General features: G+C 38.8%; 1 protein-coding gene across 9 annotated transcripts in view; it reads right to left on the bottom strand.

Annotated features, from left to right (window-relative positions):
* The window catches only part of LOC139738680 (calcium/calmodulin-dependent protein kinase type II subunit alpha-like), a 194,448-nt gene that overhangs the window by 61,485 nt on the left and 110,084 nt on the right, over positions 1 to 22,879 (bottom strand). For all 9 annotated transcript variants that reach the window (XM_071649307.1, XM_071649304.1, XM_071649303.1 and 6 more), the window contains exons 6-9: positions 18,205 to 18,304; positions 15,500 to 15,583; positions 10,212 to 10,306; positions 6,800 to 6,922 (exon numbers count right to left, since the gene is read on the bottom strand). In XM_071649307.1, coding sequence (XP_071505408.1) covers positions 6,800 to 6,922; positions 10,212 to 10,306; positions 15,500 to 15,583; positions 18,205 to 18,304 — 402 coding nt within the window. The remainder of the gene's footprint in view (positions 1 to 6,799; positions 6,923 to 10,211; positions 10,307 to 15,499; positions 15,584 to 18,204; positions 18,305 to 22,879) is intronic.

Below are 22,879 nucleotides of genomic sequence, written 5' to 3' on the forward strand. Positions count from 1 at the left end.
CATTAGGTGCATCTTTCCACTTACCACCACTAGCGTCCACATACATACTGCCTGTCGGCAGTAGCAGCATCACGCACACCCAATGCTACACACCCTTTGTACACGGTCGGCAAAATCAGTTTTGAATCATCTCTTCTGGAAAAGGTAATTTTCTCCCCGTGTAAGAAACCAGGATGTCATTGACACATGCAGATGAGTCTAGAGTCCTTAAAGAGCCACTCTCGTCCATCGAGGAGTCCTCATCTTCTACGTCAAATGTCTCCCTTTCGACACGAGAAAGCTCGGAATAGATCTACCCAACATACTACACCCAAAGTAGAAACTCGATTGATGCATTACCTGTCGCATGTGTTTTTGTGCTCATTAAGTGTGAATACCAGGTAACAGAATGTCTGCAGATAATCTCTACTTGAGATTGCTATAAAAGTATGGATGAATCATGTATCAATCAAAATAAGGCTGCAACATCTACCCACCACTTTAATGTCAATGGGCAAACATATCTATACAGCTTCTTAGCATTTCAAAATAAATTAACAACATTCAGCTGACGATATATATACATATACTTGATGATCTGCTTCTAGCGGAGACAAGTTCTTTAATCACAGGGAATCTATAACTAGAGAAAAATGAGAGAGAGAAAAAAAAAAAAGGAGAGAGTGAGAAAAAAAGGAGAGAGAAAGAAAGTGGAAGAGAGAGGGAGGGAAAGAGGGAACAAAGCCATCTTCCAACAGCCAGTCTAGCCGATTGTCTCGGCCCGTTGCACCAAGCATCGCAAGATAGTCAAAAAACCTTGGCGAGGGAACTCAGGACTTGACGCACGTAAAGACACTCATCATATTGTGTTTCTATAGACTTTCTCTTCTGTGAAATCTACCCAGTCTGCTGGCATCATTGTTCAGATTTTCTGCGTGCAGTTAATGCACTCCCGTTGTACCTAGGGACAAAACTCTGCTTTCTCATGCTCTGCCGATACAGACGCCATAGTGACACGGAATGGAGAGAATTCTAAGGCACTGTGAAAATACCCTGCACTCTTTTAAGTTGCTAATTCTGTATTCCCTAGCAACAGTTAATCCTCCTATATAGCATTAGAACTCCACGAAGGAGTTACCACAGTATTTGTACTAGCATAAAAAACGCATGAGCTTGGAAAGGAGAAAGAGAAAAAAAAATGATGAAAGGGAGACAAACGTAATTTGTAGGATAAAAGAAAGGAAAAGACAGAGACAAGATCGAGATGAGAGAGGGAAGTTAGCACAGGGAGAAAATCAAATTGCTGGGAGACAAGGAAAGGAAAAGAATGAGTAGAGATAGATGGAGAAGAGAGAGAGGGAAAGCAGCAAAGCAAAAGTAACATATTATAAAGATATATGGTGAAGAAAGGAAATGAAACAGATGAACATATGAAGGAAAAGTAGCAGATAAACATATGGAGAACACAGGAAAAGAAACAGATAAACATATAGAGAAGAAAAGAAATATAAACATTGTAGAATAGAAAGAAAAACAAACAGATAACCTATAGAGAAGACAGAAAAAAAAACAGATAATACAATAAGAGAAGAAAGGATATGACACAGACAAACATACAGAGAAGAATACAAGGAGACAAACATATTGCTTGGAGAGAAGACAGGGAAAGAAAGATTAAAGACAAAGGGGAAAAGTGGGAGAGGGAAGGTGTCAGAGGGAGGGAATCATAGTGGCTAAGAGAGAAGAAAAGAAAAGAAACAGTTGATAGGGAGAAAAATATATCACTAGGAGAGAAGAAAGAAAAAGTAGAGACAAAAAGGAAAGATGGGAGTGAGGGAAGGTGGCAAATGGAAGAAAAATATATTGCTTAGAAAGGAGAAAGGCAAAGAAAAAATAAAGAGGAGAGAGGCAAGAGAAGGAAAATGGCAAGGGAGAGAATCATACTGCTAAGGGAGAAGAAAAGAGAACAGAAACAATTGATAGGTAGAGAAATATATCATGAGGAGATAAGAAAGGGGGAAAGTAGAGAGAGGAAGAGTGGGATGATGGGAGAGAGGGAAGATGCCAAGAGGAAGATAATCAAAATCATTAGAGAGAGAAGGAAAATAGGTACCTGAGAAGGACAGAAATATATCATTAGGAGAGAAATATATTACTATACCTAGGAGAGAAGAGAGGGGGAAAATGTAAAGACAGGGGGAAAGATGGAAGAGAGGGAAGGTGGCAAGAGGAAGATAATCAAAGTGCTATCAAAGAGAGAAGAAAAGAAAAGAAACTTGAGGAGAGAAATATATCACTATACCTAAGAGAGAAGAAAGGGAGAAAAAGTAGAGACAGGGAAGAAAGAGGGATAGAGGGAAGATAATCAAAATGCTATCAAAGAGAGATGAAAAGAAACTTGATATGGAGAGAACTATATCACTTCGATAGAAGAAAGGGGAAAAGAAAAGATGGAAAAGAGGGTAGGTGGAAAAGAAGAGAATCAAATTGCTATCAAAGAGAGAAGAAAAAGAGATAAACATGTTGACCGAAGAGAAACGTGTCACTAGGAGAGAAAAAAGGGGAAAAAGTAGAGATGGGGAGGAATGACGGGAGAGAGAAGGTGGTAAGGAGAGACATACATAACTAGAAGATAAGACGGGAAAAGAAACATATTGCTAGGAGAAAGGACAGATAATTATAAGATGAGCAAGACGGAAACGGAAGAATCAGACTGCAGCGACATAGATTTTAAAAGGTCCTGTTTACCTTTGGGAGCAGTGATTTAGAAAATGTTCAAGATATCACTTCTGTTGCACATGTGTAGGTCAGTTGTATCACAAAACATCCAACCATATAAAATTCTTGCAATAATTCCTAGAATATAAGGAGATATCACTATTTTTCTGATTAAACTGTAACTGAACACAGATTAGTCTGGAAACAATTGTATACATTTTGTATATTTAACGATACTTAACACTGATTATACTGGTTCAAATTTTTACATTGCTTGTTACTATCCCTAACTCACATTTTAGAACTATTTTGAAGCACTAATGCTGGGTTTTTGTTTCATCTGCAAATGGTAAATTACGCCTTTAAGAGTCTAAATACACCCCATCTGTCTAAATATATATGGATATACACATTCCCAAGGTGTTTGCATTTTAAATGTGTAAGCCCAAACATTCATACAAGTTGTGATTTCGCTTTACACCACAAACATACAAGGAACATACTCCTTGTTAACAAATGATTAAAAACAAAACCCAACATATTAATGCAGTAGCACTGAGATAGGCACTCAATGGGGGGAAGTGTATTTTGGTTTTTCATAAAAAGGAACTGCAACCAAACATATCACATGTCAATTGACACAGCTGCTCGCATACCATTCTGTATGTATCCTTGGTATATCATTACGTAGTAGTGACTGTGATTCACAAAAGCTGCTCTCATACACAATCGACACCGTAAGCTAGTGTGGGGTTTCATTTCCAGGTTATTTAGAGTTCCATCCCAAGTGTACACTGAAACACAGTCTATTGTATCCAATCTGTCACTATTCTAATTTCTGCTCCTGGTTCCTGGTCTGATCATTATCAGTATCATATCTTAAGAGCACTGTTGAACATTTCACCTTCACCAAATGACCCCCTGACCTCGGAAATAGTCAAGCTCACACCGATAATGCATGAAGTGCCTTGCTACAATTCAAACCTGAACAGAGTTTTGACTGAAGTCCATCAAATATTGTTTAGTGGCAAAAACAGCTACATTTCTGAAGTTTATAAAGTATAACTCTGGTGCTAAAATTATTCATAATTGCACCATATTTGAAGTATCATACATTCTAAGAGATAAAGTAGAGCAAATGACTGCGACTGCTGAGCACAGCCAGCAGGGATGTCTCCATTTCTGATGTAATTATAATATCTGCCATAAGAACATGGCCATTCATTTATATTTTTGTGAAGCTAATTAATTTTCATCCCTGATAAAGGACTGGTCTTTAACTCAAAATATGACACCTGACCCTTTAAATCAACAGAGCTTTAACACAAAAGACTGAATTGCGAACTTTGTTTTTTTTTGCTAATTATTGCTCATTGATGATGTGAACCCCTACAAAGTTTCATTACGGTGCCTCTGGCATAATGCTGGGCTTTTATGGTAATGGAATGGATATTGTAGGGGAACACTAACAAGAAACCTGAGCACATAATGACTCACTCAGTGGTATCTGCTGCAGTTATGAATTATGTTCATGTTTTTGCCACATCAAAAATTACTCAACCCTCTTTGTATTTTGACAGGTAAGCTCACATTTTAATAACTCCATCAAAATTTCAGACTACCTTGGAACAATATTCAGATAAGCCAAACTGTAAAAAAGACAACAACATGTGAGTTACGTAAAGCTAAGTACACCTGACATATGGTATTAAATAAGAAAACAACAACACTAATGGCAAAATGGTTATTACTAGATATTGGTTGCTGTTCTGGTTTCTTTTTTTGACATTATGTAAAAAAAAAAACAGTCACAAAGTTTGAGGCATCAACATGAAATTACAATAACAATGAATGTGGATTAAAGATCAAGCTGGCTTTTATTTAGATGCAGAAAGCCTATGACTGCCTTCTAACAGCCCCCTGTCGTGGCTTATATGCCAGGGTTTACCTTTATACTTACTAACCCATATCTACTGATCTATGGGATATCCCATAGTTGGCGCAAATGCTGCAAACGCTAATCTATGTGATAATCCATCGCAGATATGGCTTGGACAATTATGTAATTTATAGAGCTATCATAGCCTGTGAACGCTGACCTGATATCCCCCAGTCCTTTGCCTCACTTCCTGTTACTGTTATTCGGATTGGTACACACTTTTGTGGTTTGCAGCTAACGGAATAAGTCTACATCTATGTTAGATCAAACACTGCCATACGAGCGACTACTTTGCTGTAGTCCCATCCATTGCATTTATGAGTTAGACTACACTAGTCCACAGCTATCTATCAGTTTTCATTCTGTATTTCTTTATATTTGTAAGCATTATACCCTATGAGTTATGTACCATCACAAAGCTTACATTATGAGGATTTCTAAACGGATGATTGTTTTTCTGTATAAAGATTGTGAATAATTTTCATTAGTGGTTTCTTTTGAACAGTGTTATGTTTATTGATAAATGTGTAATTCATACTTAAATATTTATATCATACGGCATCACACAATTTATCAAATGATGCTGATCTACATCTTATATTAAATACCATTACTTTCTCTTTCAATTGATAGATAGTTTTCCATAGTTTTCTTCTCATAAGTGTCTGTGACATCACCCTGAATTTCAGATAGCATAGTTTGGTGAACGTACGTGAAATAGCCTCCGGCACCAACAGCTTTATAAAATGCATTACGCAAGACCGGCGGATATGGGTTAAAGGGATTGTCAATGTTCAAAATTAGGCCAATGTCTTTGACATTCAATTAATTTCTTTTTCCATGAATCATATTGGCAAACTAATATACCATGATGTAATACTGAGCTACTGTAAGTGTGACTGATTAAAAATCATGAGCAGAAATATGCAACAGGCACAAATACTGCAAAACAATTTTTGAAGTCCACTAAATGTGCTTGTCACACTTCTAGATGCACAAAATTTGATCAAATTCCAACAGAACGGCTCTCATTTATGTAGTCACCTTACAAAACAAACTTAGGTCTGTGTCCCCTTGACAAATCAAGCTGTAGATGATATCAATAACTTACTCTGTTAATGGTGGTTGACCATTACTGAGTTTTACTGAAGAGTACTGTAAAACGAGGAATTTTCGCGTGCATTTTAATTTCGCGAATTTCGCGAGCGCCAAAATTCGCGAAATTAAAATGCACGCGAAAGCTTTTGTCTACACCACATGCATTGAATGCCAGTAGCAATTCGTGAAAATTTAATGCCACGAAAAAGGCTGTCGGCTCCAATTCGCGAAAATTTCATGCCGCGAATACATCATGTTTTACAGTATTGCATAATATTTTATAAGTTATAAAACCTGGTGAATGTCTCAAGTCTAGGAATGGAACTAGTAAGTTAACCTTCCCGAGATCTAGAAACTCAAATGAGGAAATCGGATTTTCACAGCTCATTATATTACAAGCTCCTTTATTCTTAACCTGTCAGACATTTTGGTTGTTTGTTGTTTGTTTGTTTTTTGGCCCTTGACCTTTAATCTATGACCATCAGACCCAATATGTACTCAGTGCATCTTTTTGTGGTCTTGAAGTTATATGCTAAGATGTACTGAAATACCTCAAGTTGCAATCCGAGGACTTCAGCTACAGTGTACACAAAGTAATGACAACTAGACCAAGACTAAGAGACAGAGGATGAACCAGAACACATAACCAAACATAGTTCTATTTTAGGCATTTTAAGAAATATGTAACCATAACTATTCTCTAAATCCTTTTTCCATCCTGTACCTTCATAAAGAGACCACCCCACTTGTTGAGACAGCAGGTGGTGGTCAGCCTGTCTCTGGTTTGACCTTACAGAGTGCTCACACTAAACCTGTAGAGAAAGACCAAACTTTACAGGCTGACCTTACGGTGCTCGAACCAAACCTGCACAGAAAGACCAAACTTACAGGGATGACCTTCAATAGTGCTCACACCAAACCTGTACAGAGAGAGATCACACACTAAGGGTTGACCTTACATAGTGCTCAAGCAAAACCTGTACAGAAAGGTCAAAACTTGTCAGTATCAAGTAAGATGGTCACATAGCTGTGTGAGAGATAAGAGGAGATGCAAACATGACTCACTTGAATCCACGGATGCTTGAGGGCCTGACAGGCAGAGATTCGCTTGCCTGGGTTGACGGTCAGCATACTGTCTATCAGGTTCTTGGCCTCCGGGGTCACCGTGTCCCACTCAGGGGAAGGGTACTGGAGGAGGAGGAGGAGGAGGAGGAGGAGGAGGAGGAGAAGGAGGGAAAGAGGGGGATACAAAAAACATGAAGTATTATATAATGAAAATAAAATGGTGGTAATGGTACATTTTGTGTTGAGGAGGAAAGAACCACAAAGCTTTGAGTCCTTGTGCATGATGTAAGCGATTTTTGACAAACATATTCTGATGCCTGTAAGCTGAAAATGTGAATGCAATCACATGGCGCTTCACAAACCTCCAAATGTATTTGACCACAAATGATCGTGTAGAATTGATTTCCCTACTTACAAATACATCATAGTTCATGTGAATTTTGGCCCTTTAACACCACCCAAAGGAAAAAAAAATAGAAAGAAAGAAAGAAAGAAATAACCTAGCCAATTACATTCTCATGTTCGACAGAAATTCTAGCAGATGCTTTTTTGACAAATGCTAAATGATTAGCCTTTAACCAACTATTATGTGAAATGGAAAATTATGCACCTGCAGTAATACAAACATTTTCAAAATAAGTACCATGGTAGAGAATGAATTATCATTTAATTGATTTCTTCTCCTTGAGAAAATCAGTTCGGGCAATTCTTTTAGCCAGTCTCATCGCTTGTATACAGCACATCACGACTGACATACTGTACATCAAAAAAACTTTGAATGGAGGAACACTGGTTTTCAAGTAAACAGCTCCCTCTACAGTCCCCCTGCCATACAGTTTTCTGAACACCATGGATAGTGATCAATCAGTCTTATCTTCTTTACCCTTGTCCACTCCACTGAGCCTACCCTGTGTGATCACTTCCTTTCAATTACCCTCGAACCACCCAACCTCAAAGAGACATTGCATGTGGCAGATACTGAAACTGCTCTCAATTCATGCCATGACATCCACTACAGCAAATACTTCTCCACTTCAGATCTCATCCACATCTTAAATCTAGAAAGTAGAATAGGAAGTTCTAAGTGCCATCTAAATTATGAGTGAATGAAACCAGCATCTAGATTATGGGCACTTATGAGACAATTACATCCTAGTTCTTGACTGTCTGGAGGAGAAACACTAAACAGCCATCACTGGTCCACAATGGGGCATGAGTTATAGGCTATTAAAAGTCAGCAGTGGCTGCCAGCAAGTGTCATATTACAGCAGTTACACCATGCCATAAAGAGACCACAAAACCAGGTCTGTTATACAATACCAGCATTTCTTTTTTCATGTCATAAAAACCTCTTACTCATTGATAATCAGTAAGAAAAAAAAACTGACTGAAAGTTTAGTGTGTCATCACAGCTATTCATTATTAGACTTAGCATTTAAAGGTATTGTTAAGCATTGGGAGCAGGGATTTTAAAAATGTTTGAGTTATCACATTTGATGCATATGTGTTGGTCAGTTGTATCACAAAACATCCTACCATAAAAAAATTGCAATAAAGCCTGAAATTAGAGGAAATATCACTATTTTTGTCAACAAACCATACCTGTAAACAGTTTATTCTAGAAACAATTTCATAACTATTGTTCATATTTTGTATATTTAAGAATATTTAACACTTGATTATACTGATTAACATTTTTACATTGGTTGTTTCTATCCCTAACTCACATCTTAGAACTATTTTGAAGTACTTAAGGTGGTTTCTTGTTCCATCTGCAAATGGTGAATAATCCCTTAAAGATTTGAGCTATCAATAAAGGGGAAAAAACTGACTGAAAGTCAAGTGTGTAATAACAGCTGTTCACTAGGAGACTTAGCATTTAGGATTTCAGCTGTCGATACAGGACTCTCAGCCTTGAGGTTGCTGGTTCAAATCCACAGGTGTTAGTGGTAGTGGTCGTGCCCTTGGGCAAGGCACTTATCCCTGTGTACAACACTATGGGTTTCCTGTATCAATCAGCACTCAACAGGTTTATCCTAACTGCCTAGTCCTTTGGAGAGAAAATGTTAGAATCACTGGTCCGTGGTTTGCTTGTATGTATGCATTTATTTGCTCTTGTACTGGCCACATAAGAGAGATCCACTATCAGTACAGCTGTAATTCATAACCAAGTACTATCTTTGGGAAAGCCCACATGTACCTAGAATGAAAATCTACTTTGATTTTTTTTTAACCTAAATGGATTAGCTTTGTTCTCCTGGGGTGAAATATCATTAGAGTTTTAAAATTCCATTCTTCTGCTCTGAGTTATAGCTTTGCTATCGACTGTGAAAATACTTAGAATTCAGAATGTTCTACATATCTTATTGTGACTCTAAGTGTTGTAGATGTATGATCTATTTGATTTCACTAAATTCTATTCATTTCACGGCAGCAGTATAGTTTATGGCCATAATACCTTTGAAAGACCTTAGATAATTCTTTAAATACAAGAGTAAATCCTTAAGGAGATAACACTGGGCAACTGGATATACTTTCTATGTGTTGAAATAAGAAAAGTTTCCACCACATTTCATTTCATTTCATTTCATTTATCCCTCGAATTCTAATTGTGACAGTGCACCTCAAAACGAACATAAAGTCGCACACACTGATTTTGCGTGAGGACTGAAAATAAGTGAAATGGGTCAACCTAGCCGAACTTGACTTTTTCATATTTTCTGAAAGAGCGGGTCTTCTTTTACATTATACTAAAATTTGGTATCATAAAACGGGCAGGAAAGTATTTTTTTTTTTAGCAGTTTATCTCAACTTTTTTGGTAGAATAGTGTGATTAGATGTGCCTTTAGAATCCCCTTTTCATTTCTGAAAAACCTTGTCCACACTCTTCACTTTCAACTCTAATAACTTTTGGAAGGATAGTGCTACTGCTTTGAAAGTTGGCATTAATTATGGACAGAATGTGTTAATGAGGCACGCTTAATTTCAGTTTAATCTGATAATCTCTTCATTCTTGTTACCCTGGTGGTTTACTTCCTGTTTTTTGTCCCATTCATCGCACAGCCAGCACGGTTTGGTAAAGATTAAGCGCTTGAATAGACACTGTACTTCAGAGCCTCTTTTCTCAGTTCACACTTTTCCTGAGTTTGTGCTTTCTTTCCAATATTTAGATAGGTTAGGAGAGTCCATTTGATTTGAGTTATACATCATTTTAAAGCTTAAAGTCTGCTCTTTTAGAATATGGTCTTAACCCAAAATTCATGTCTGGCGACTTTTTGTTTGTTTTGAGGTGCAGGGTCACAATTACTCTCCAACGCTCGCATCAGGTTTCTCCATTTTCCCTGCCAACATGACCATGCCTAATACAACTTGAGTGTTTGCTGTAAACCACTTGATTCAGGGGACATCTTACATCGTATGCTCCAGCTTTGATCTGTGAGTAGAGTCGGTGTTGGTCCTCATCCCAAAATGGGGGGTACCCCACCAGGAGAATATATAATATAACACCTGCAAATGGGAGAAGAAGAGGAGAGAAAGAGAAGAGAGAGAGAGAGAACGAAAGGGATGAGGGAATAGGAAAAGAAGAGGGAGACAAAAATTAAAGAAAATTACAATTTACAAAACATGTTGAGAAACAAAAAAAAATTGCCCGACGATAAAACTGCAATAAATGCATGTTATGAATCATGGTAGACTACCTAGAATACATGTACAAGTCCCTCCAGTTTGTTTGTCACAGTTTTCACACTAAACAACCTTGTATTGATAATCAGACACAAATTCAAAGTAAGGGAAGACTACTCTTCCATAAATATATCACTGAATATTGAAGTCCTTTCCCACCCCCCCCCCTCCTCACCTGAAGAAAATAGAGAGAATCCTTCAAAGAAACTGGGAAAGAACAAAGGTCATTCAAAGTATCACTTTAGTTCAGTTACTTTGGCCCAAACTCATTGTTTCACTTCTCTTATTAATAAGCAACAATAAAAATTTTTGATCTTCTTCAATTCCTTTTTCTTGGGGGGGGGGGTGGATACTCTCAAAGTTTCTACAGATTTACAGTGAGGTCAGTATATTGTAAAACGAGGACTGTTCGCGTGCATTTTAATTTTGTGAATTTCACGAAATTAAAACGCACGCAAAATTTCTTGTGTACACTATATGCATTGAACGCCAGTGGCAATTTGCGAAAATTTTGTGCCGGAAATACATCATGTTTTACAGTAATGTCGATATCAGATACTCAGTGAAAGTTTGTAGCGTTATCAATTGTCAAAAGATGTTTTACATTTAATATCATAAACAGTAACACTACACCTCGAGCTGAAAACAGAGACTTCTAATATCAACAGTCATTAATATGTTTTTATTTGGATTCAGATTAAGGCACAGTGCCGAGTGTCAAGTATCTACTTTCATTCAGAGAGAAATGTTAAATCACTTTGCAAGCCTCTAAATCACTTACTGGTCATAAAAGCCACTGAGATGACAGGAACCATTTTAATAACTAAAATCAATTCAAGCCAAACAATGGTCTGGAAATACTCTCAATTACAATGAGGACTAATATGCATTTACCTTGAGTGGCAATATTAGAGAAATTAGTGAAATTTTATGGGTGCAACACACATTAAAACTCAGGAAATGGCAGTAATTTTCTACTGCATTTGAAATCCAGCAGAGTGCTTTGTACAGATTGTTTCCGCTGTAAAATCTGGGGACTGGGGAGTGGCAAATGCAGTTATTTTATATTCGATACCATCTACAGCCTTACATGACACCTCTTGGTTATTTTTGCCGTCATTTACACATGAAAGGAAATTGTGTTCAATATTATGATCATGCATGATTCATCTCCAACTAAACAATAGTGCACACATATGAGCACACACACACACACATACACACCCTCACATATACATACACATACACCAATGCATACACACATGCACATACATACACATATATATACATACACCTATGCATTCACACACATACACGAACACAGTCATATTCTACACATAAACCTGTGCATACACATACACACATATACACAAACACAGAGTCATGAGCACACACACACATATACATACACATACACCAATGCATACACACATGCACATACATAAACATATATACATACACCTATGCATTCACACACATACACAAACACAGTCATATTCTACACATAAACCTGTGCATACACATACAGAACACACATATACACAAACACAGAGTCAAATTCTAAACCAAAGATTCATTGATCTTCCTAAGAACTAGAACAAACTGACAGAGAGCAGTATGAACACCTGCATCCAAAAAGCTGCACACACTCAGATTACAATCAGCCATTCTGGCAGAAAGAAGTAAGAGCTATTGTTCAACCAGCATAAAGGTACCTGAAGAATATTCACATATTCATGAATGACCTTATGAAGTGAGATTTTGATCTTGGTGGTGGTGGTGGTGGTGGTGGGGGGGGGGGGGGGGGGGGGGGGTGGAGGAGAAGACTGAAATCCGATTCATAAAGAGGCAATATGGCAAGATCCCGTAAACCGGGCCCTCAGAAGGGACCAGGGGGTGTTTCACAAAGAAGTTCAGTGGATCTTAACCCATTGAGGACAAGTCCCGAGTATACAATGTATTCAGGCAAGTATCTATGGGAAATGCATGTTGTAGCAAAATCAGCCCGTCCTCAACGGATTAAAAAATAAGATTGACTTAAAATTACAGTATGCCACTGGTTTCTCTGTCTACGTTTATCAGCATGTACTCAAATTGTCATTAATACTTACATTTAAAAAATGCTTTGTCACTTATTCTGCTTTGTATATTAATGGAGCCCTGCATGACAAAAGTCTCCAAAAATTCATTTTCATTAGGAAGTTAGAACAACACTGAAGACACACACAGCATACCATAATTTGAAGTTAAACTTAACTTTTAAGATTGACTTAGATTCTTTGTGAAACACCCTCCAGTCTTACCAGAATGATGAGATACCAGGCACTTGAAATAAAAGCCGAGTGATTTTTGAAATCCCCCATGAAAAACACAATCCTACCTCACAAGCAAAAAAGTCACAATATTACATACTTCACAATGGATTTTGCCAAACCTGGCATATGGCAATTTTCAAGCTACCCCTTTTTAGTTTGTTTTTATCATCTTTAACCCATTACTTGCTGGAACTAGGCATGCTATGTATTAATGTTGTGGGTAATTACAATATGTAGGAGGCAACAGCTTAAGATAATATAGTGTAACATACTTCGATACCATCATTGTCATTAACCTAATGTTTTATCCCTTAATGAACCACAATATATTTTCTCATACAGTGATTTATCCATACACAAACATCTCCTTCAACATGTATTACTACGAGACAGCAATACACAATAAAACTTATCATTTTGAAATATGATGGCTAAGTAATTATGTTTCCTTCAGTTTGTACCAATGTACCAGTCCAATCTGCTGGGTTGAGGCTAAGTTCTCACCCAACCCCTCTAAAATCAACCATGTACTTTTCCCATTTTCTCAATTTGGCGTCAAACTAATCACATGCTGTTCGTCCATTAGGTGGTGAACAACACACTATGTTACATCCCTTCACTTCGCATGAACACGGACAAGGACGTCTGAGTGGATGAGGTTATCACTGCTTGATGACTAAGGCCTAGATGTTAAAGGTGGGTCTATCATCAAACATTAGATGTATTTTGGCATATAAATCTCCTAAAATGTCAATCTGTAGAAAAATGTGCATGGATCTAATTACCTCATATTGTGGAGGCTTGCAGTTTTCATAATAATCATCATCATAACTACAATCACCAGTAATATTTACTGCTACTGTCATCATTATCATTTCACATCATTCTACTGTCTTCATTTTGATCATTATCACTACTACTACTACTACTACTACTACTACTACTACTACTACCACTACAATCACCACCACTACCACCTCCAATACTACTACTACTACTACTACTACTATGTCTACTACTACTATTACTACTACTACTACTACTACTACTACTACTACTACTACTACTACTACTACTACTACTACTATACTACTACTACTACTACTACTACTACTACTACTATACTACTACTACTACTACTACTACTACTACTACTACTACTACTACTACTACTACTACTACTACTACTACTATACTACTACTACTACTACTACTACTACTACTACTACTACTATACTACTACTACTACTACTACTACTACTACTACTACTACTACTACTACTACTACCACCACCACCACCACCACTACCACTTTGTGGTACAGAGACCAGATTCAAGTAATAAAGCACCACCTGTAATGACACTGTACCAAGACGATAACATCACATGCATGCTGATCACTCCATTTCATCAGCATAATACTAGAGTTGCTCATTTAAAAGTTGCATAAATGTTAAAAGCTGGTAAACCAAAATTATATTCTCCCTTCCTTCAAAGCTGTTAAACCAAAATGATATTCTCCCTTCCTTCAAAATTTAGGATCCTCTGGTACACATAAAAAAAAAAATCAATGGGGGGGGGGGGGGGGATTCCTTAATCCTAGGACAGAAAACCTCATTTCTGCTCAGATGTGAGAATGTGAGTGTTCTTATGTGTGTGTGCACTTTGGTAAAACAAAACAAAAATATACATTCACTTTTCTACAAAAATACCAAGAAATGTCGGCAAAGAAAGTAACAGAATATTGCCAGTTTCAGGGATTGTAGACAAAGTGGGGAGTTAAGGGAAAAGTGCTCTGGGACCTGGACCAGTTTCTTAGTCTAGTCCCTCCCCAATTCCTTAAACTTTATATGGCAGATGTATTTGACCTTTAGTGTCTCCTCATGACCAAGATATATGATAAAAGGGCACCTGGTACTTCTAGACCCAGTAGCTTGGGGATTTAAAGATGGCCTGATTTATTCACTGCTCATGGGGGTACATTAAAAAACCACAAATAGCATCGGGTGGCGAATATGTGCATTGCAGCGTACGCTCATTGGTAACGATCGACTCCAGTCGAGATTCTCCTGCTGTGAGTGTACTATACACAGAGATTAGGGATAAAGGTGTACATACAATTTGTTACAGGGATTCTCAAATACATCCGAGCCGGACCAGCCTTTCCACTCCGTGGTAACTCCAAGTTACTGGATCTTTAAGAGGAAGTATTAAAGGTGCATAGTCCCGGTAGTGTAGAGGGCGCTGTTGATGATACTGCCGATCACCGTCAGCATTGATACAAAGATAGCCGAAGTTGAGCTGTCATCAAGAGTAAAGCGCGTAGGTGTTGCTGAGTAACGTTGCCTTCGTTGTCTTTTCTGTGCAGTGTGTAGTAATGCCAGGGTGCATGCATATGTGCTTCTTATTATGACATCACAACAGAAATTTGCTAAAGCTGTCATCCCCCTGAGCCGAATCATGAGCCGAACTGTGATCGGACCACTGACTACAGTGGATCGGACTTCTTCGGACTCGGGGAAGTGGGCCACAGCGTAAGCGCTAAAGAGGAGTCGATAGCATAGGTCTCTATAGGAAACTTGTGCCGTGCGCCCGCGTACGCATTTGACTAAAACACTGGGACCATGCACCTTTAAGTTCTGTGGCTAGTCTGGATGAATGATGGGGAAGAAGGGAGGGGTCCCCCAAACCAAATACTTACCACAAGCCCAAATGTCGACGGGTTTGCCGTATGGGTCCTTCCTGAGTACCTCTGGGGACAGGTAGCCTGGAGTCCCTGCAAAACCTGGGGGCCAAGGAAATATGAAAGATGTTGGTAAGCAGAGACTGGGATTCACATGTACATTATCACACTGGGAGATGAATAGATGGGATAGCTAGAAAGATATTGATATAGATATATAAAAACAGATATATAGATGATTACAAAAATAGATAGATAAATGGATAGATAGATAAAAGGATAGAAGGATAGATGGATAGAAGGATAGATGGATAGATGGATAGAAGGATAGATGGACAGAGAGACAGACAGTAAAAAGAAAAAAGTACAGTCTTGACCTTTTTCTCTTTGACAGCTGGTTCCATGACATTAGCTTCTGCCATAATTGCTCCCATGACATATCTGCTAGCTAAGTCAGACATAAATTCCACCCACAAACATAACCCTGACCCTAATCCTAATCCTCATCCTCAGATCAAACCAAACCTAAAACCCTATCACAACCCTGACCCTAACCCTAAGTCCTTGGAGAAAATAAGACAGGAACAACTGTTGCAGGAGCAAATGTTGTGTCATCTTGATAGCCAATTGATCTAGTTTTGAGCACAACCTATAGAAATTTATTCATTTCAATGACTTGGGCTCAATGTTCTCACAGTTCTGACTGTGCCGCAAAATTTCTTATTTTCTTCTTTGCATAACTAAAAATGACAATGCATCGAACATGCATTCCAGCCTCATGACAATTCGCATCACCACGGTGATGTATGCTGTGATCTGCGGTCATCATATCGATGGGAAATTAAGTCTTAAAATACATGATCTCAGTTATCCCACCTGCGTGTCTCTATCAACCTCATTCGTATCACAGGTGGCAATCCATTACCCTCATTTTCTTGGTTGTTATAAAGACAACACGAATTGTGTATGATGATGAACATAAAATCTTTGGGTTTTTTTTTTTTCAATGTCCAAACACCTGTTGCTTGACTGGCATTTGTATTGCTCCTAATCTCATTGCATCTATCTCCTGCCACTCAGCTAGTCACTGACTGTTTCCTTACGGTTGGCGGGAGATGAAAGTGTGTTTTACTGAGCTACCTACATTTGACCTTTTCTTTTGAGTGAAGCCAACCTCACGTCACCACCATCCTCATTTCTGGATCACTTCATCCTTCTTGGTTGCCCCTGGATACCATCTTTAAGGAGTGTGACATCTCTATTTCTATCCCTTTCCCTTTACTATACTGCTCTATCACACATCAAACATATTATATATATATTTTCTTTTTTATCTTTCTCTCTTTAGAAGTCAACACAAAACCCTCATTTCACAAGCTGGAAGCTGGTTATCAGAACATTCTGCGTCATTTTGTGTGCCTCAATGCCATGTTTGTGACTCTCACATTCAACATCCACTTTCCAGAGATGCACCTCATTGCTTTTCATCTTGAAAACGGCCATGGAAATGCTCCCTGAATACCAAACACAGATGGAAGGCTAGCATCCACAATACATTTCTTGGCCATTCAGCAAAACGGTATCTGACAACTTAACAATCGACCGATCTTGCTATTTTCTGCGGCAACAGAAAGAGAAAAGGAACTATCTATGACCCTTCTGCTCAGGGAAATCGATGCTGCATGTTTTTTTTCTGAAATTTACTACAGCCTTTGAGCGAACATTTTGCGAGTGCAATTATTCAGATCTCTGCATATATAGAATGTGAACATTGATATGGGTGTGGTGCAAAAAACAAACAAAACAAAACTTGAACTACAAGGATACAAATGCATATTTCATATATATTTCACTGACTTTTATATTCCTATCATCTAGCTGCACACAAGATAGTGAGAAACAGCAATCAGTACAAGTCTAATCCTCCTGCATTAAGCATACCGGTAATCATAAATAGAATTCCATGCCATGTTGAAGTAGACCTGATCTAGAAAGTAAAATCACACATACACACGCATACGCACACACACACATTATAAAAAAAGGGGGCAGCAGGTTTGTCAAAACCAGACACAAGTTTAGAAATATATAGAACTTACACTTGTTCATGTCTTCACAGAACAGTGATGACTAGTTGTTACCTCATATGTAAACTACAAATATCTGTTGCCATGCAACGTATGTGGATCCCCCGTTGTTAAACTATACGGCTAAAGAGTATACATTGCACTCCCGTTATACGAACATGGTTTTAACGAAATTCCAGTTACAACGAAGTAAAAATTCAAGCGGCAACATTACCTGCTCTTTCTTTTTAATTGTTTATCTGTTCAGTTATAACGAAATTTCAATATAACAAAAGCAAACTGCCAGTCCCGAGGCCTTCATTAAAACGGAGTCCACTGTACCATGATAGACCTGCGTATCTGTCTTTTCCCTTTCTTTCTTCCTTAATTTCTCTTGGGGCTGCGGGATGCCCATATCCTAAAATGTTTTATAGTTGTTACCTGCGACAAGTTTCAGGAATATGGTCTCAAAGTGGGCCTTGCCATGCAAACTGTTTCCGACTGTCTTGTTATCGAGTTACTCACTCGTACCAGCTTTCTGCAAGACAGGTTGTATGGTGATCTTACATTTCCACTGTTTCCCCAAACTGTCCCCCTATCCACCAAGATGTTTACTTGTGACAAAGGTCAGTATTACGGGACACTTGTGATCCTTACCATACCACTGTTCCCCATTGTCCAGTTCGATGGCCAGGCCAAAATCGGCTAGTTTGACGGCAGCACCCTTCTGCTTGCTGGCTAGCAGCAGGTTTTCCGGCTGGAGAAAAGAATGACAAGAATAAAAAAACATTAATGTGTTTAGTTGAAGATTTTTTTGAGGAAAGGAAACAAGAGTGTATTTGAAGATCTTTTCTGTCGAATTGACTTCATCAGCTGATTCTGCATCTGTCAAGGGCATATCTCACTGGAGGAGACTTTGCCACAACTGGTCAGTCGCTGCAATTCATGTGACTCGAAAGACCAAACACATAGCTTTCACTCTTGCCAAGAAGGCGACTCTATGGCGACTACAGAGACGTCTTCAATTAAGTGATAATGTATTTGCAAGAAGTAAAGGAGACGTCCCCATGACATCTCCATGACATCTTCTCAGTTGCGGAGAAGTCTGGTCAATGTCACCGGTGGGTTGCCCATGGGTCCCTGTAAAGTCACGGTGAGGAGTCGCAGAAACTTGTGAGTGAAATTACTCTTCACGACCTTGCCACGACTAGGAGACATCGTGGAGATGCCTCAGCGACCACTCCGTGACCGGGGCGACTTAAGTCTCTACCAGGTTGCTAACTAGTCTCTAGCCCAATGAGATACCCACTTCAGTTTAAACAAACCAATGCATATACACTGGTCGGAGTATGGCGAAGTATCAAGATGGTCTGTTTTTTAAAGGTAACCTTTTCATGACATGCTGCATAGAAGCATTTGTAAACCCACTTTCATATAATACCTCACTAGTAAGGGAGGTTCCTTCATTCAACCTAGAGGTGCTTTTTCCCGACATTTAAAATTTTTCTCTCATATCCCTTAAACTTCAATTTACTTGACGTATACTCTCGCTCTCGTTAATACTCCATAATTGGCTTCGCCATCCCATGCCCTAAGGACCTCCGGAACTCTTCATCAAAACTCTGAACATGGTGATGACGAGGGAATACATACTTTGTGATCATCTTCTGTGGTGGCTTTATACTCGAGAAACCACATAAAATGCAAAGCCATTACCTGCTCTCTGCACACACTCAAAGGAAAGAGTACAGATAGAATCATACTGTACATGTATAACTGACACACACGATACTACATGTAATCAATCCAGTTCTTGCCAGCTTTGCCGTGGATTTGCCATTTTTGCAACTGGAGAGAAACACTTCATTTGTTGAAACCAAACCCCTATAAACAGAAGAACAAAAATTATTCACATGGAATTTTCTCCTATCTAGAGAAGCTTGAGCATTCTTAGTGAGGATAAAACATGATGTTTGAGATAAAAGCAACTCTAAATCCTTATCTCCAATATCCAATACAGAAGAGGAACAATCTTGAATTAATATTCAAATCCTCATTTTTGGCAGGTATCATATTCTTAATGCATCAACCTGTCATTTCAACTTCCTACTTTGTAATACAGCTTTTTTTTTTCATTCATATCAATTACACAAAATGCAATAAAACACACACAGATTCTTTCTTTCTCTCTCTTATTCTTGATTGGTTAAAAACCCTCTAATTCTTGTAAGAAATAGGATGACAAGACTACAAAAATGAGACACATCTACAAGTCTTTATCAATCTTTTAAGTTCCTGTATTCATTCTCTCCAACAAAAATTCCTTATTCATGCATCAATTTTGCAGTCTCTCGAAAATGTCCATTTTGATCTATATGTGGAAACAAGTACAATATTGGGTGGTGGAACATAGAGACCGGTGCTCCACATCCATTAATGCACTCGATTGGACAGAAAATACACAATAACTCAGTAAAAGGCAACATCCAAAGCTGTACTTTTTTTGAGACTATGCCAAATATTCATGTGTAAACAAGGCAGTTCTGTTTTTCTGTCGGGCACTAATTTGCAGTGCAGTGACGCACAATTTGATATGTTACCATAGCAACACATCAGAGGCAAACACAACACATCAGAAGCAAACGGAGAGTGTTCAGCCCGAGAATGCTAGGTGGCACACATCCCCATTATTGGCCATTACTTGCTCTCCATTGAGAGAACTACATTGACAAACAACTATGAAAAGGTTGTGATTGTCATTCATCCCACACCTCAGGTCTTGAGAATCAGGGTATAGAAATAACTCTCACAGCAATTGATACATTAATTTCATGATAAAGCTAAAAATCATGGTGTCTCACTGTCATGATATGTTGATTCTTTTGAATACATTTTTTTTTTTTGGGGGGGGGGTGTGAACTTGTAAAATAATGTAAACTGCAACATGCTGCTTGAACGTACATTTCCATGTAAAATGGACAAATAATCAACTATCTACAAAAATATATATCGTTGCTGGGGTGGTATGACCTTGTTTCTGCAATTTTGGTGAAAATGACTTTTTTGCATTTATGGTCAAATAATCGGTTAAGTGATGTCCTATCCAAGTCCTAGGTGTCTTACCCCAAAAATGAAGCCACCATGGCATGTCAAAGGAACGGCTGTCCCATTCGGTATAGTGCTTTGGCCGCCATGTTTTTTGGCTCTCCTGAACATTTGACATTTCGTAGATATGAGGTCTTGTCGCCTTAGCGACGATATATGTATATTCACATATCTAAACATATTAAGCAAGCCAGCCCACATCCCCGACCCAAAGATGGTGTCATGTGCACGTAACCCCTGAGCACCATGTTTGTTTACAATGTCAGCATGTACTCACATACAGAGTAAATCTCTCAATATTTGCATACGATCTGCAGTTCAAACAAACTGATCATGCATGCATGGAGATTAGATTGCTGAGTAGGGTGATAAAACAATATATGGTGGGCAGAGGAAACACTATAATTTCCACACATATAAAGGCAGTTATGAGTGACTCAGGGGTCAAAGGGTTAAACAGAGCTCTTGCTTGCTTCAAATCCTGCAATCATATGAGATCTCTGTGCTAGTTTCTCTATCTACTGTTTTGACACCACCAAACCTCATCCTCGCACAATTTGGTGGACCAGGAATACTTCAGCCATGACTAATGTTACCCGTCATTAGCATTTCTGGGGATATCGGGTGGCGAAAGGCGATTCCCACCTAAATGGCATCCAGTACTACTGACAAAAAAAAAAAAGGCTGACGACACTGCACACAAACATATCCCTTTCCCACCGGCACAAAATGTCAGCCTGATAAACCAAAGAGACAATCTAATAACAGCAACAACGACAGATAAAAAAAGAAGAAAAAAAAAAACTGAATGCATGCATACTAGTGAGATGAGAGAAGAGAGAAATCTCACTGCAAACATTTCCTCCCTGATGTGCCGAATTATCTCCCAATTTTGGCCGTTATCGGCACAAGTCTCACCAGCGTGGCCGACGCACACGACTGGGGGAGCTATTTATATCCCCGTTGCCTCCTCTCGCTGCCCTTTCGCCCAAGTCGGTCTTTGCCGCTCGATTTCTGCCTAACAATTATCAACTCTCCGTCTTCAACCCATTGGGGTATTATCAATTTTCTGGCCCACTCATATATGCCACGCCACTGCGGCCATCCACACAAGACTCTAATGGGACTCCACTGTCCAAGAACTTGGGATGTCTTCAGTCACCTTTATTCTGCTGGATGGATGGATAGGGGCATAGATCCCCTGCCCCCCCCCCCCCTCTCAAAATATGCAAATGCAGCCAATCTCAAGGTGGCATCTTTCCCAGAATAACTGTGCACTGGGCGACTTCACAGATCCACAACAATCCACACTAGTACTGGTAAGGTCATAATGCGCATACCTGTGTCAACTGCTGTCAAAACAAGAACGCTATCCAATTGTAAACAAGCAGCATTTTGGTCTCTTCTGTTTGTTTGTTTGTTTGTTTGTTTGTTTGTTTTTTCTCTTTTTCTATCTTTGCAGTAGAAGGGAGAAATGGATCATCTGAGAGAAATATTGAAGTCCATCATTATGTGAGTTTAATGCTTACCTGTGAAACACAGATTCATACTTAATACTCTTTTAATAGAATACAGAGCTATTCACGGTACAGCACCAGTGTACCTTAAAGGGGATGGCTAGTAACTGATCAGTGGGAATCAGTGGGAATGCTGGGGGATGATTGTTCCAATTCTTGTGGGATTCATTTAAGAGTACATTATATATCTATTGTTCTGTGAAAATTATTTGCTTCAGAACGGTCTCATATTCAAGTAATGTGCAGTTTAAAGCCTGTCACCGTACAGGCATGCTAACCTGGAAACATTAAACGGTACATTACTTGAATAGGAGACCATTCTGAAGCAAATAACTTTCACACAACAACAGATATATAATGTACTCTTAAATGAATCCCACAAGGATTGGAACAAACATCCCCCAGCATTTCCACTAGTGCCTACCCTTAAGGGCTTTTTACACTTGTAAATTTTTGCTTAGTCCCGTACCAACGGTGGGGCTAAGGGGGAAGGGGGGAGGGGGGGCTCAGCCCCACCGTTGGTATGGGACTATCCTTAGCCCACTTTCTGTTTACACTCGTTTTTGCCAAAGTGGGCTAGCCACACCGATAGTCTAGTACTATCTGGCCCTGCAAAATAGCAGGGTTAGCACCGCAATTGCGGTGCCAAGCAAGCGAGTGTAAACAGAACGAAAAAATAATCCTGGGCTAAGGACGGAGACGAAGTCTGA

Source organism: Diadema antillarum, unplaced genomic scaffold (genome assembly GCF_040938485.1).
Source record: "Diadema antillarum isolate AM-2024a unplaced genomic scaffold, OU_Dant_1.0 seq00000764_RagTag, whole genome shotgun sequence".
NCBI lineage: Eukaryota > Metazoa > Echinodermata > Echinoidea > Diadematoida > Diadematidae > Diadema > Diadema antillarum.